We start from the raw sequence: 15453 nt of genomic DNA on the forward strand, positions 1-15453 counted from the left end.
CCCTGGCAACAGCAGCATGTAGGCAGCCCCTTAATCTATTTTTATGATTGTATTAACTAAGTTTATTTTAATCTTGGTTGTATTATTGTTGACTGACTTGAATGCCATATTTATGGTGGAAAGGCACGATATAAATCAAATAAACAAAATCCATACAGCGATTTTTCTTTGTTGGTCTAGTCTTGCTCGTAGGGCCCTGTTTTAATTAGGGCAATGTCCAATTTGACATTACTGCTAGCATAAATTATGTTGCACTAGCATAAGCAACCTCTAGCATAACGGCAATAGCATTTGCTAGTGTGATGGGTTTTCTGGTTTTTCGAGCACAATGTAATTTATGTTAGTGGTGGTGTCAAATTGGATACTGCCCTTAGTCTCCACTGACTAGGACTCAGAGGGCTAATTGGATACCTAAAAGTGCATGTGTTCTTTTTTAATTCAGGTGCTAGCTCAACTCTTTTGAAAGGTAGAGTTGGAGATCATCATGATTTTTTTCTTTCTTGTGGAAGTTTCAAGGCAGTTTGGTCAGACTTATCATACTGTCTTCTTTGGTCAAATGCGTTTTGCAGATTTTTGTATTATTTCAAAAACTTGACCAGAGGTGAGCACATGACCAAAAGAGAGGGGGAAAGTATGCATACACTACAGGGAGAAATGACTCTTTCAGCACTCTTAAAAATTATTGAACTTTTCCAGCTGTAGTGAACAAGGGATTGAATTTCTGCTTTTTTCTTCTTTTTTGGGGGGTGCTCTGTTTTCTCTTAGTATGGAGCAAGGGAAGATGTTTTTCTTCATTGGAATTACAATGGCTGTGATCCAGGGAGGTTACACTCGCCAAATTAAGCCAGGAAATGAACTAAAGATTGTTAAAATGGTAGGTTTCTTTTTAGCATTTAAAATGTGTTATTTTTCCCTTTACTTCTCACACACACACACACACACACACACACACTTCAAGACTTTCCAGAACAAAATACTTTTTCTTCCATTTAACTCTTAATGTATCCTGTTGATTTCTTTACTTCCACTTATGAGAGAATACAAAGCATTGACAGGGAAAAGGTTCATGTTCAGTTAATGTACAATGGTCCATAATAATGAGGACTTCTTCATTCCCTGCAGCTTGGGCAGAGGCTTTCGTTATATGCCTTTGGATTATAAATAAGATTTGTAAGTTGCCAGAAGGACTGGAGCAACACATTTTGATTTGTCTTTAATGTGTTGTTTCTGGTGTTGAAGCCAATTCCATCATCAAACAGATCATCACAGAGCCAGCTATATATAAGAACTTATTTCCAACTTACAATAGATGCATGTCTCAGATTTGCAGTGTATATAATACGTGTTCAGATATTCTTAAGGGTTACTGAATTTGTAGTTGCTCTGCAAATTGGCAAATTTATTATTATTTACATTAGCAATTCTGCTCTAATGGATGTCTGGAATACAAATGTTATAGGTCTGTTTAATCCATCTCTATTCAACCTGCATATTGGCAGCATTGTTTCTAACAGCAACATCATCATTGCAGTGGGCTCCATGCAGGAGCATTGGGATTGTGTAGGGGATGCTGCTGGGTTTATGGAAACGGGTGCCTCCATGAGAGGACTGTACATTTGTCCTTGGCAATTTGCACAATTGTACTCATTTGAAAAAGTGATTTTACAATTGTGAAAATCTAATGGGCACATTCTCATGACACACTAGTCCATCATGGGTGGCAAGCTACGTGCTGTGGGTTCTTCTGCAAACAACCCACAGTGTGTGGTTTGTGCGCCTGACAGATGATCTGGCTCGTCACAGCTTGTTTCCCCCCTCCTTCCCCTTCCTTCCATCTTGGTCCTCCACCCAGTATCACAGGGTCCTGCGTGACAGAACCTGTTTGTCTGCCTGCCCTGACCCCCTCCCTGCTCTGATCACTACCCCTTTCGGTCACTGCCTTTTTTTCTCTTTGATTTTTTTGGTCAATCTATCGCAATAGCACTATAGCAGAATAGCATTTTAGCACCATGAAGAAATTTAAAGGGAGGGGGGAACCAGCTAAGGAGAGCTGGGATGAAACTGACCAAGACACTGACAGAATGGGGAAAGTAGTGAAAACATCAGGTACCAGCAGTACAATGTGGGGGGAATCGAACAGGAACATGAGCTCCCCAGCAGCTGTCAGTCACTCCATCAGAATAGTGCTATAGTATCATTAAGTGTTTTTTTTTAAAGGGGAAAAGCACTTCACAGTACCAACTTCACAAGGAGATGCCCAGGATTTAAAGGATGGACCAGACCCTTGGGGGTGTCCTTCTTGTAGTTCACACCTCCCTTTTTCATAGAAAAGTGTGCACCACCCCACTTTATGGGAGGTGGGGTGGCGTGCACTCTTCTATGATAAAGACGATATGCCGACTCAGGGAGGTGTGAACTACAAGGACAAACCCCTTCAAGTTTAGGTCCATCCTTTAAACCCTGGGCATGCCCTTGCAAAGTCAGTAATTTGAAGCTTTTCTCTTAAAAAAAAAAAAAACCTTTCAGGGTGCTATTCCCGCTCTCATCAGCTGCTTTCCCCTTTTTAAAATTTCTCCATGGTGCTATAACGCTATTCTGCTATAGCAAAAGACCAAAAAATGTTTTTTTTTTTAAGTCCATTTGCACAAATTGCCAGAAATACGATTTTTATTTTTATGGCGGGGAACCAGTGACAGAGCCTCCAAGGTGCCGCTTGGGCACCATTAAGAGGGGCTGCCACTGGTAAGGGAGGCTTGAGGTGGCTTGGCCATGATTGTGAAGAGCAGCAGAAGTTTTTGCTGTTCTTGCTGAGTGACTTGCTCACCGTTTCCCTCAACTCAGAATGGTTTGAGTGTTCCAGGTTCAGATGACTTGCCAACCCTTCATGAGTAAAACAACCCCGAGAACATTGGTTGTTGCCATGGCTTGTTTAAAAAAAAATTAACCCACCCCACAGGAAGCTGTCTGGTTTCAGATGACACACTTACCCATCATGGATGGTCCCTGTGTGCAGACCTTGATGGAAGCGGCAGCTCTAATGAACAGTGGATCTGCTTGAGAATTGCTCAACCCAGGGGAACTGTGCATAGTCCTCCTAAAGTATTTGTGTGTGGGTCATTGTAAGTATGAAGCACGTAACAAGAAGCCACTGTGACTGAATATCCCCATGGGGCTTCCTGTTGTGGCAGCTGCCCTTTTTTAATATTCAGGATTAATATTAATCCTGAATAATTAATCTGGGCATATCATAGCTTCTCCTTATGTGTGAACCCAGTGAGGGTGGTTTGTTGGAGTAGTTGACAAGCCACCTGCAACCTTAAAACAGCCCGTGGGTTCTGGGTGGTTTGTCAACGACCCCAACAACCCACCCTTGCCAGGTTCACATGTAATGAGAAACTGTGGTGGCAGGGCTTGGATTGTCAAGTTGACGTCCATGGGTGCTGCAACCCACCATGGCTAATAAGCCAAGGTGGGCTGCAGTGATTGTGCGAACCAGGTCAAATATATAAATCCTTATTTGGTTATGGGGGTTTTTGGCATAAGACTTGCAGGTGAACTCTGGTGAACAAGAGAAATGTAAGAAATAATGTAATGTAATGTAAGAAATGTAATGTAATGTAAGAAATAGCCCCAAGGCACTGGCAACGTGTTCTGTATTTCATCCTGCCAGCAGTGACAGCAGTTCTGAGGACTGGGTGTGAGTCTCTCGGTGCTGATGCATGGATGCCTAATCCTCTTATGATGGGGATGCAAAATTGGTCTTAGTGTATTCATAGGGCAGGGAAGCAAAAATATGAAGTCTCAAAACAGCTGCAATGAATATTCAAGGAGAGGGAACAGAAAAGGCAATAGCAAAAGCCAATATAATTTATTATTCATTAATTGAGAATGGCTCTTTTTTCTTCAAGAGAAATTCTTTCAAACAAGTGCGGCAAAAAACAAACTTCATATTGATCCATCTCAGAAATAAGGCAATAGAAGACCTGTTCATACCTATTTCAAAAGTAGCAAGAGAGAGGGGCACTTCAGATGTAATGCCAAATCAGGATTTGCACTGACTGTAGTTTACACTTCAAATGTACACTCAAACCATTTCTCAAAAGCAGACCAAAATGGAGTACCCAGACACAATTTCTTATTAAGGGTGTGGAGGCATCACCCACTCTCCTGACTGACAGCCTCCCCCCAACACAACATTCCCTCTCCCAGCCCCAAAGAATCCAATCTCCAAGCAAACCACCTGCACTACAGTTCAATTCAGCCTCCTCCACACATGCCTGGCTCTGGTTGCAGCCCTCTGCCTCCTCCACCAAGTAGCTTACCTTGCCCGCATCCATTGTCTCGTGACCCAGGGTCACGAGACACTGGACTCTGCTTCAAAGTGGGCATGTTCAAGATTCCTATACATGTAAGCCAAGCAGAGCATCCTCGAGGGGGACTCATGATCTCGAAAGTACTTGCCTCAGTTTATCTTTTCTGTGCAATGGATTGCTGCTGGAGAAGAATACTGTGGGTCCAAATGTGTGCTTTTGTGTTGTTGCATTGGTGAGACCACCACTTCCAACCCTCTTCCTTTCACTTATGATCTTGAAATTACTTACTTCTTGAAATTACCAAAATCAAAGGAGGGGGGGAATCCAAAATTCACAGTTAGGCAATACCTTTATTAGGACCAACTAAAATACTGCAAAAGATTGTGCAAGCCTTTGCGTTCTCTAGAACTCTTTATCAGAATAGGTGGCACAAGAGGCTGGAGATGGGGGAAGAAACAGAAAAGTTCAAAAATTAAGCCAGATGCTGTGGCCATGAGGTCTGGCTCAGTTCCAAAATGGTGACATAATGGGGATTTTAGACTGAATTAGTCACTGGTAGTGTTGCAGTTATCAGAAAACATAGCATGGGACAAAGAAGCAATGGCTGACCCCCATTTCTGAAATCATAAAGGCAGGCTGTAATTCAGATCTGCCTCTTGCCCTGGCCAAGGCACACAGGTCCCCGAGTGGGCACAGAGCAGCACTAAAGAGAAACATTACAGTCTTTGAACTGGCAAAGCCAGAGATCGCTGCCTGTTGTGGATCTTGGCTCCACCTAAACATGGCTCTGCCCGCAGTTAGCTACCCTATCATCTGCCCGGCCAGCCCATAGGCACCAGCTGCCACTGCAACTACCTCAAAAGTGTTTGTTCAGTTATAATCCATACCACAGGCACTCATTTAATAAATAATAATATAACACACCACAGATATTCACCACCCTGTTTCCCTTAATTTCATTGGGCATCTGGAGTACTTGATTGAAGATGGATGTCAACTGCGCTGTGTAGTACATTATTAACTGCACTAATTTTAACATGAATGCCTCGTCATTTAAAAATATGAGGGTACATATAATCCCACCATGCTGTATGTTGAAGTTGGCAACTTACCCACACACCTGTTTGTGCTGCTCCATTTGTCCCAAGTTTCAAATTCATGAAACTTGCTGCTTGCAACTCACGTTATTTAGACCACTCATCCACTATTTCACCCTCTCTCATCCTTTCTGAAGCATAACCACAAAACATTTCCCACACACCTGAGAAGTACACTACTTAGCAGCCAATTCCCATTCTTACAGAATCACTCTACCACCTAATATGTTTCCCAAAATGAAATAAACAGTCTTGCAAATTGGTTTCCAAGAAACTGTCAGGTGCTTGCTGGATAAACAAGTCCCTCTGCCTCTGCATGCCCCATATCCACTGTCCACCCCTGTCCTATTGCATTTTCTGTGACGTTGGTGCCAATGAAGCAGAGAACAAAACATCCTTTATGTGCTGTTCATAACTCACAAGCCTTTGCACCTGTGTTTCTGAATTTCCCCCCAAATATAAGTTTCATATAAAAATTGATATAATACATATTGTTTCATTATAAACATATAAACCAATAACATAAAAACAAAACAATCACTAGGTAGATTGAATTGAATTATTTTGCATAATTATTTTGCATTAATTATTTAATTTCAGGATTCCAAGTTTATGTAGAAAGTAGACAACCTCTTGCCTCTATTTATAAATCATTATTAATGATGTTCATTCATTTATGCTAAGGCATCATTCCAACAGGATCCATGCAAGTATGGAGGTTCTATATTGTTTGAATTATTTGTAAAATGCACAAAACCTGCCCAATTTTCATAGAAGCTGCCCTTATAGTTTGTTTAAACAAACAAACCTGGTTTGTTAATTTCTCCATCAGGGCGGTAGAGCATAACTTTTTTCTCCCGATTGGCACTGGGTTTGCTATTTACTTTCTCCACAATGATGCTATAGATAGTTGAGCTGCCACCCACATAAAAGTCAAAAGCTCTTTGTGTCTTGCGTTTTTGTTTGCTCCGTCAAATAGAGATAATAGACCTAATTCTGGCAAAAATTAAATTTTTTGTTTTCTGATTTTCTCAGCCCCTTTAAATACATTTTCCCAGAAGTGATTAACTGTGGAGCATGTCCACCACTTGTGAAAATACGAGCCAGTAATTGAACATGCCCTCCAGCATTTTTGAGATATAGCTTTATTAAAATAAGTCATTCTCACTGAGGTGAGATACGACCAGTAGACCATTTTTAAATACTTTTCTTTAATTTTACTAGATGTTGATTTAAAAGGTACACTTGTCTGCGCTTTAGCCCATGTGGATTGTTCAATTTGCCATCCTAGATCCCTTTCCCAAGTTTGTTTTACTCCCACTGTAGATCCATATTTATTTTCATTCAACAATCAACATGTTATATATTTTAGAGACTAATCCTTTTGTTTCTAATTTTGGTTGGATTATAATTTGCTCAAAATTTGTTAGTGGGTGTAATGTTTGTTCTCTAATTTGTGGGTTTGCTATGAAATACAGTAATTGTTGTAGCCAGTTTGTAGTTCTATCTTGTAACATTTCTTTAGTTTGTTGACTTGATTTTGGACTACTGCCTATATATAGATCTCGTACTCTGTATAAACCTGATTGTTTCCAATTGGCATATCTTTTCAATTTATCTGATTCATGAAAGAGTGGATGATGTACAAATGGAATTATTAGGAATGGTGCTGGAGCGAGGATTTGACACCATTTCTTCCAGGTTTCTAATGCTGCTTGAATAAAGGGATTAATATTAATTCTTAGAGCTTTCCATCTGTCAATAAATTTATTTCCTAATCCCATGATCTCACCTAATTTGTAACTAAATCCCCATTCTAAATTGTTAAAATCTTTAGTTGATGTTTGTGAAATTTTGAAGGTTTCCTGCATAGGGAAACCCCTGAATCAGGCTGTTTTCTGAAATGGGGTCCAAACCAAATCTTGTGGTTTGTGCACTCCATTACCTTCTGAACTCTAGTCACACACTCACAGTGACTTGCTCATGTCTCATGAAGTAAGGAGCACAACAAGGATAGCCTCTATCTCCAGATGCACATCACCAGCAGCCATTCTGAAGATGGCAGTAGAATGTTTAGATTTGTGACACAGGTACAGAGGACATACTGGAAAGCTATATATAAGCAATAAAGGGTATGGGTAAAGCCAGAAGATCCAAAAGATCTTGGGGAAAACTATGGGACTGGCTAAGCCATGGTCCCTGAACTGCAGGTGTCACAAACAGCAGGTGACTGCTTGATGGTGCCTCTGATTTCCCACTAAATCCTTCCCCTTCCCAGCTGTAACCCTTTCATATACTTAAAGATATCATAGAAATGAATTTTGGTGGTCAATTTTGACATCAGTGATTAAAAGCTTGAGAGATTAGATCAGCCCTCCCCAGCCTGGTGCTGTCCAGATGTGTTGGACTACAATGCCCATGATTGCTGGGGATTATGGGAGTTGTAGTCCACATCTAGAGGGCGCCAGTCTGGGAAAGGGTTAGATCATGGCACCCACAAAAATAGTAGTGGCCATTGAAGTAAAGAAGGGAACAGTAGGGACAGTTTAGAAAAGCAGTTACTTCTCCTACAATATCATTCAGTGAGTAAGGAATGCCCTGAGAAGAAGCCTGATGGTTAGCACCAATCTTCTAATCTATTGCTATGAGGGAAATAATTGTGTTACTTGAGTGAAGTTTGCTTGCGTGGTCCACTGGAGAAGGAAATGGCAACCCACTCCAGTATTCTTGCCAAGAAAACCCCATGGATTTCCAAGTAGCGCCAGAAAGTAGCTGGGCCAAAGCCGAAAGGACACTCAGCTGTGGATGTGTCTGGTGGTGAAAAGAAAATCCGATGCTGTAAAGAACAATATTGTTTAGGAACCTGGAATGTCAGATCAATGAATCAAGGTAAGCTGGAGGTGATCAAACATGAGATGGCAAGATTGAACATCAACATCTTGGGAATCAGCGAACTAAAAAGGACAAGCATGGGCGAATTTAATTCAGGTGACCATCATATCTACTACTGTGGACAAGAATCCCTTAGAAGAAATGGAGTAGCACTCAAGTTGGCAAAATGCTGACAGGTGACAAAGTAAAAGCAGAACTACTCAACTATTTTGGCTCAGTCTTCTTCCAAAAGAGGATCTGTGTCCCATCTGGCATATGTGACAAACAGGCTGAAAGGGTAGGAATGCAGCTTGAGGTTGACAGAGAGATGGTCAGGGAATATTGAAGAACCTTAAACAAATTCACATCTGAACATCGACATCTTGGGAATCAGCGAACTAAAATGGACAGGCATGGGCGAATTTAATTCAGGTGACCATCATATCTACTACTGTGGACAAGAATCCCTTAGAAGAAATGGAGTGGCACTCATAGTCAACAAAAGGGTGGGAAAAGCAGTACTGGGGTACAATCTCAAAAACAACAGAATGATCTCAGTACGAATCCAAGGCAAACCATTCAACATCACAGTAATTCAGGTCTATGCCCCAACCACTGATGCCGAGGAAGCTGAGGTTGATCGGTTCTATGAAGACCTACAACACCTTCTAGAACTAACACCAAAAAAAGATGTCCTCTTCATCATAGGGTATTGAAATGCTAAAGTAGGAAGTCAAGAAATCACTGGGATAACAGGCAAGCATGGCCTTGGTGTACAAAATGAAGCAGGACAAAAGCTAATAGAGTATTGCCAAGAGAACACGCTGATCATAGCAAACACTCTTTTCCAACAGAACAAGAGGCGACTCTACACATGGACATTACCAGATGGTCAATATCGAAATCAGATGGATTATGTCCTTTGCAGCCAAAGATGGAGAAGTTCTATACAGTCAGTAAAAACAAGACCTGGAGCTGACTGGCTCAGATCATGAGCTTCTTGTTGCCAAATTTCGGCTTAAATTGAAGAACGTAGGGAAAACCACTAAACCATTCAGGTATGACCTAAATCATATCCCTGATGAATATACAGTGGAGGTGAGGAATAGATTTCAGGGATTAGACCTGATAAACAGAATGCCTGAAGAACTATGGACAGAGGTCCGTAACATTGTTCAGGAGGCAGCAACTAAATCCATCCCAAAGAAAAAGAAATGCAAGAAAGCCAAGTGGCTGTCTGAGGAGGCTTTACAAGTAGTTGAGGAAAGAAGGGAAGCGAAAAGCATGGGGGAAAGGGGAAGATATAGCCAACTGAATGCAGAGTTCCAGAGAATAGCAAGGAGAGACAAGAAGGCCTTCTTAAATGAACAATGCAAAGAAATCGAGGAAAACAACAGAATGGGAAAGACTAGAGATCTCTTCAAGAAAATCGGAGATCTCAAGGGAACGTTTTGTGCAAAGACGGGCATGATAAAGGACAAAGAAGGCAGGGACCTAACAGAAGCAGATGAGATTAAGAAGAAGTGGAAAGAATACACAGAAGAACTATACAGGAAAGATCTGAATGTCTCTGATAGCCATGATAATGCGGTCACTGAACTTGAGTCGGACATCCTCGAGAGTGAAGTCAAGTGGGCCTTAGGAAGCATTAGTAACAACAAAGCTAGCAGAGATGACAGTCTTCCAGCTGAGCTATTTAAAATCCTAAAAGATGATGCTGTTAAAGTGCTGCACTCAATATGCCAACAAATTTGGAACACTCAACATTGGCCTCAAGACTGGAAAAGGTCAGTTTACATTCCAATTCCAAAGAAGGGCAATGCCAAAGAGTGTTCAAACTACCGCACAATTGCGCTCATTTCTCATGCCAGCAAGATGATGCTCAAAATCCTACAAGCTAGGCTTCAGCAGTATGCGAACCGAGAACTACCGGAAGTACAAGCTGGGTTTCGAAGAGGCAGAGGAACTAGAGATCAAATCGCCAACATTCGCTGCATCATGGAGAAAGCAAGAGAATTCCAGAAAAACGTCTATTTCTGCTTCATTGACTACGCTAAAGTCTTTGATTGTGTGGATCACAACAAACTGTGGCAAATTCTTAGGGTGATGGGAGTACCAGACCACCTTACCTGTCTCCTGAGAAACCTGTACGAGGGTCAAGAAGCAACAGTAAGAACCGGACATAGAACAACCGATTGGTTCAAAATTGGGAAAGGAGTACGACAAGGCTGCATATTGTCACCCTGCTTATTTAACTTATATGCAGAATACATCATGAGAAACGCCGGGTTGGATGAATCACAGGTTGGAATTAAGACTGCTGGGAGAATTATCAACAACCTCCAATATGCAGACGATACCACCCTAATAGCAGAAAGCAAAGAGGATCTCAAGAGCCTCTTGTTGAGGGTGAAAGAGGAGAGTGCAAAAGCTGGTTTGAAACTCAACATTAAAAAAACTAAGATCATGGCATCTGGCCCCATCACTTCCTGGCATATAGAAGGGGAAGAAATGGAAGCAGTGACAGATTTTATTTTCTTGGGCTCCAAGATCATCGCAGATGGTGACTGTAGCCATGAAATTAAAAGACGCTTGCTCCTTGAGAGCTTCGGCTACTGGGCGGTATAGAAATAAATAAATAAATAAATTGGGAGGAAAGTTATGGCAAACCTAGACAGCATAGTAAGAAGCAGAGACATCACCTTGCCGACAAAGGTCCGTCTAATCAAAGCTATGGTTTTCCCAGTAGTAATGTATGGCTGTGAGAGCTGGACTATAAGGAAGGCTGAGCGCCGAAGAATGGATGCTTTCGAACTGTGGTGCTGGAGAAGACTCTTACGAGTCCCCTGGACTGCAAGGAGGTCAAATCAGTCCATCCTAAAGGAAATCAACCCTGAGTGCTCATTGGAAGGACAGATACTGAAACTGAAGCTCAAATATTTTGGCCACCTAATGCGAAGAGAAAACTCTCTGGAAAAGACCCTGATGCTGGGAAAGACTGAAGGCAAAAGGAGAAGGGGACGGCAGAGGATGAGATGGCTAGATAGCATCACCAATGCAATGAATATGAACTTGAGCACGCTCCGGGAGAGAGCGCAGGACAGGAAGGCCTGGCGTGCTATTGTCCATGGGGTCACGAAGAGTCGGACACGACTGAATGACTGAACAACAACAACAAACGAATTCAAGTCCCCAGATCCAAATGAATTGTATCCTAGGGTGTTGCAGGAGCTAGCAGGTAGACTCTCAGAACCTCTATCTATTATGTTTGAGAGCTCTTTGACAGTGAATGAAGTACTGGAGGACTGGATGGGGGCAAATGTCGTCCCTATTTTCACAAAGAACAAAAAGGAAGATTTGGGGAATTACAGACCAGTCAGTCTGACATCAGTACCTGGGAAATTTCTAGATTACAGAGCACTTGATCTGTGAGTGCTTCGATACTAATACAGTGATTACTGGAATCCAGCATGGATTTTCAACAAGAAGTCCTGACAGACTAATCTTATTTCATTTCTCTATCAGGTAACTTCTTTAGTAGATCTTGGAAATACTGTGGATACAATTGGGTAGTATCCCATTGTGCCCATGCGCCTGCGAGACCATTACTTGTGCAATGGAACTTCGGCACTTCTAAAAATAACCGGAAACGTGCAAAAATGCTTGTTTCCAGAACAGGGCAGATCAACGGAGCTTACAGAAGGGAGCTCTGCTGACCTGTCCCGATCAGGGAAACAAGTGTTTCCACTAGCTTGGGGGGTTATTTTTAGAAGAGCCAAAGCCCCGTTACACTGGTGTTAAGTCCTGGTCGGAATGAGGCAATGGGATGAGTGGAAGTGGTCCCATTGGATACTGCCCAATAGATCTTGAATTCAGCAAGGCATTTGACAAAGTGCCCCATGATATAATGATGAGTAAGTTAGTAGTGGATGGCACTGCTACTAGGTAGATCCACAGCTAGCTGGAGAACTGTATTCAAAGAATGCTCGTCAGTGGTTCCTCATCAAACTGGAGGGGGGTATCAAGTGGAGTGCTGCAGGGCTTGGTCTTAGGCCCTGTACTCAACATTTTCATTAATGACTTGGAGGAAGAGATGGGGGAATGCTTATCAGATTTTCAGATGCCACAAAATTGGGTTGGATAGCGAACTCCTTAGAAGACAGAAACAAAATTCAACATGGTCGTAACAGATTAGAAAGCTGGCCAAGTGCAAAATTCTTAATTTAGGAAAAAGCAATGAAATGTATAGGTATAACATGGGGGATACCTGGCTTGGCCATAGTACATGGGAAAATGATCTTAGAGTTGATCACAAGATGAATATGAGTCAGCAGTGTGATGTGGCTGCAAAAAACACAAATACAATTTTAGGTTGCATCAATAGAAGTGTAGTTTCAAAGTCATGGGAAGTAATAGTTCCATTCTACTCCGCACTGTTCAGACCTCACCTTGAATACTGTGTTCAGTTCTGGACACCACATTTTAAGAAGGATTCAGATAAATTGGAACGAGATCAGAAATGAGCAACAAAGATGATCAGGGGACTAGAAGCTAAGTCCTATGCAGAAAGATTGAAGGAACCGGGTATCTTTTGCTTTGAGAAGAGAAGACAGTAGGACATGAAATAATGAGCTAAAGTTACAGGAAAGCAGATTTTGGTTGAATATCAGGAAAAACTTCCTAATGGTCACAGCAACCAGACATTAGTTCCAACTGCCTAGGGTGGTAGAGAGCTGCCTGTCGCTGGAGGTATTCAAGCATAGACTCGCCATATGTCAAAGATGCTTTAAACTGGATTCCTGCTCTGAGCAGGTAGTTGGACTCAATGGCTTAAATGGCCCCTTCCAACTCTGTGATGCTGTGATTTTGAGGGAAGCCTTCTTTTCTCTAATAGCTTCCTTGAGACTGTTCATTAACCATGCTGGTGGCATCTTGGACTTGGTACTTCTTTTCCTGACCTGTGGTATACGTATTGGCTGAGCTGCTATTGGGGTTTTCAGTAAGCTCCAAGCATTTTGAAGTGATTTAACCCTCTTGGCCCTGCCTTTCAACTTGCTTCTTAACAGTTCCCTCATATAGAGAAGTTTCCTCTTTTCAAGCCAAATGTGATTGTGTTGGACTTCTTTGGCAGTTTTCCACTTAAAATTGATAGCACTGGGCTGGCCTATCAAAGCCCTCTTGGATGAAGCAAATTATCTGGATTCTGCTTGGCTCCATGGCATTTGTGGCATCTCTCCTGTCCTATCTTGGACTAAAACTCCCAACATTCCTGCTGGCTCGGGCTGATGGGATGGGAGTTGAAGTCCAAAACACCTGGAGGGCACCAGGTTAGAGAAGGCTATCCTCTGCTTTTCAACATTTGCATGACTCTCCTGAATTAGGTCAGCTGGGGATTTCGAGTGAGGTGTTGTCAGGATGCTGATGACATCCAACTCTACTTCTCCTTTATATCTGATTCAGGTGAGGCAGTGGTGTGCTGAACTGGTGTCAGGAGTCAGTAATGAATTGGATGAAAGCCAATAAACTGAAGCTCAGTCTAGGCAAGACAGAGGAATTTTTGGAAGGTGGTTCATCTCATCTGGGGGTGTGAGGAGTGGAATTCAACCTGTTCTGGATGGGTTTGCACTCCCCCACAAAAAAGATAAAGTGAGCAGTCTGAGGATGTTTCTTGATGCTCAAGTGGCATCAGTAGTGCAGACTGTGGACAAGGGGGCATTCCTCATGTGGATTGGCCAGAGCTGGCGCAGGCTGCTGGAGGGCACCAGGCAACTGTCTGCGTTGTCCAACACTTGGGGGTTGCTGGTGGTCGGCCGTTGTGTTTTTCTGCCTAACAGTTGTGTTTTTCTGTACATGGTGTACACCAGTCTTAGGCACTGTATCATTCTTGTGTTCTAATTTTTGAGTCAGATTCTTGTGATTCCCCAATGTGATTCCCCAGGAGAAGAAGCTTTGGGGAATTGCTGCCAAGAGCAGCTGCAGCAGTTTCATTTTCCAATCACTCAAGATTCTGTTGTCTGGCAACCTCCTAAGGTGGAGCAATGGCCAAAATCATGGCCCATCAGTTTTGGCATAATGCCAAACCACAGTTTCAGAGTTTGGTTTGGTGGCTGATCTCAAATAATAATTTCTTGGTTTGGACATCATGGTTTGGCATTACATCTGAACCATTCCAGTGTCTGTTTGTCAATCACAGCTTTCGAAATTGGCTTGAGCAGGTCTTCTACTGCCTTTACTTCAGAGACAGATCAATAGAAGTTTTTTGGCCTTGCGTGCTGAGAGGATAAGTAGATGAAACTGCCTTACTAGTTTGTATGTACATTTCCCTCAAAAAAGGTTTGACCTTGAAAGGCATTAGGGTTAATGGATGTTCTCTTTCCCCTCACAACTGTTTTTTTTTCTTAAGACAAGTAAGCTTCTACATTGCTTCGTGGAAGGAGCTTTTTGGAGTCATCAGAGGAAAGGGGGTGGAGGGGGCGAATCACTGACTATTCCTTATGACTCATCCAAATATCACCATAAGCCTTGAGAACCACCTCTTTAACATTAATCCAGCTCCTCACAGAGTAGGACAGGCCCAGGAGAACAGGCTTTAGGTTTTTATTATGTATCCGCTGTCTGTCCTACCATGAGATTTCTAACTTTCACTCCCCCTCCCGTTTCTTTCTTTTGGCAGGCAATAATGCTGTCAGCTCCTGCTTTCCTTTTAATTGGCTGGAGTGGTAATGTGATTATCCTGAGCACAGGACTCGTGTTCTACTCTTTTGGTGAGCTCCTCAAACAAATCTTTTCAAGCACTAAAGTGAAACAAAGCATGCTAAAACTGCTCTATTGCTTTATGGAATTCATTAATGCAGATGGCTTTTATGTTTCAAAGCTGCCATCCTTGCTTATAAAACCTTGAAGGAACTGCAGTCTTGTTGGTTCTAATTCTAATGGGTATTCCTAGAAGTTGCCATGGTGATGTTTAGAAATGTCACTAGCTTGCATTGCCTCAGTTTATATTGGATCTATCCAGTTTCCTTCCAAGGCCTGAAGATAATTTGGAGATTAAGAACATAAGAAGAGCCATGCTGGACCAGACCAAAGGTCTTTCTAGTCCAGCATTCTGTTCACACAGTGGCCAACCAGCCGCCTGGAAACCCATAAGCAGGACTTGATTTCAATAGCACCCT

At 42.2% G+C, this 15453-nt stretch overlaps 1 protein-coding gene across 3 annotated transcripts in view; it reads left to right on the plus strand.

Moving 5' to 3' along the window:
• Positions 1–15453, plus strand: part of SLC75A1 (solute carrier family 75 member 1) — a 98621-nt gene that overhangs the window by 38103 nt on the left and 45065 nt on the right. For all 3 annotated transcript variants that reach the window (XM_084859916.1, XM_084859915.1, XM_084859917.1), the window contains exons 9-10: positions 766–874; positions 14955–15045. In XM_084859916.1, coding sequence (XP_084716042.1) covers positions 766–874; positions 14955–15045 — 200 coding nt within the window. The remainder of the gene's footprint in view (positions 1–765; positions 875–14954; positions 15046–15453) is intronic.

Source organism: Heloderma suspectum, chromosome 5 (genome assembly GCF_057233095.1).
Source record: "Heloderma suspectum isolate Gila_16-S chromosome 5, 16-S_ref, whole genome shotgun sequence".
NCBI lineage: Eukaryota > Metazoa > Chordata > Lepidosauria > Squamata > Helodermatidae > Heloderma > Heloderma suspectum.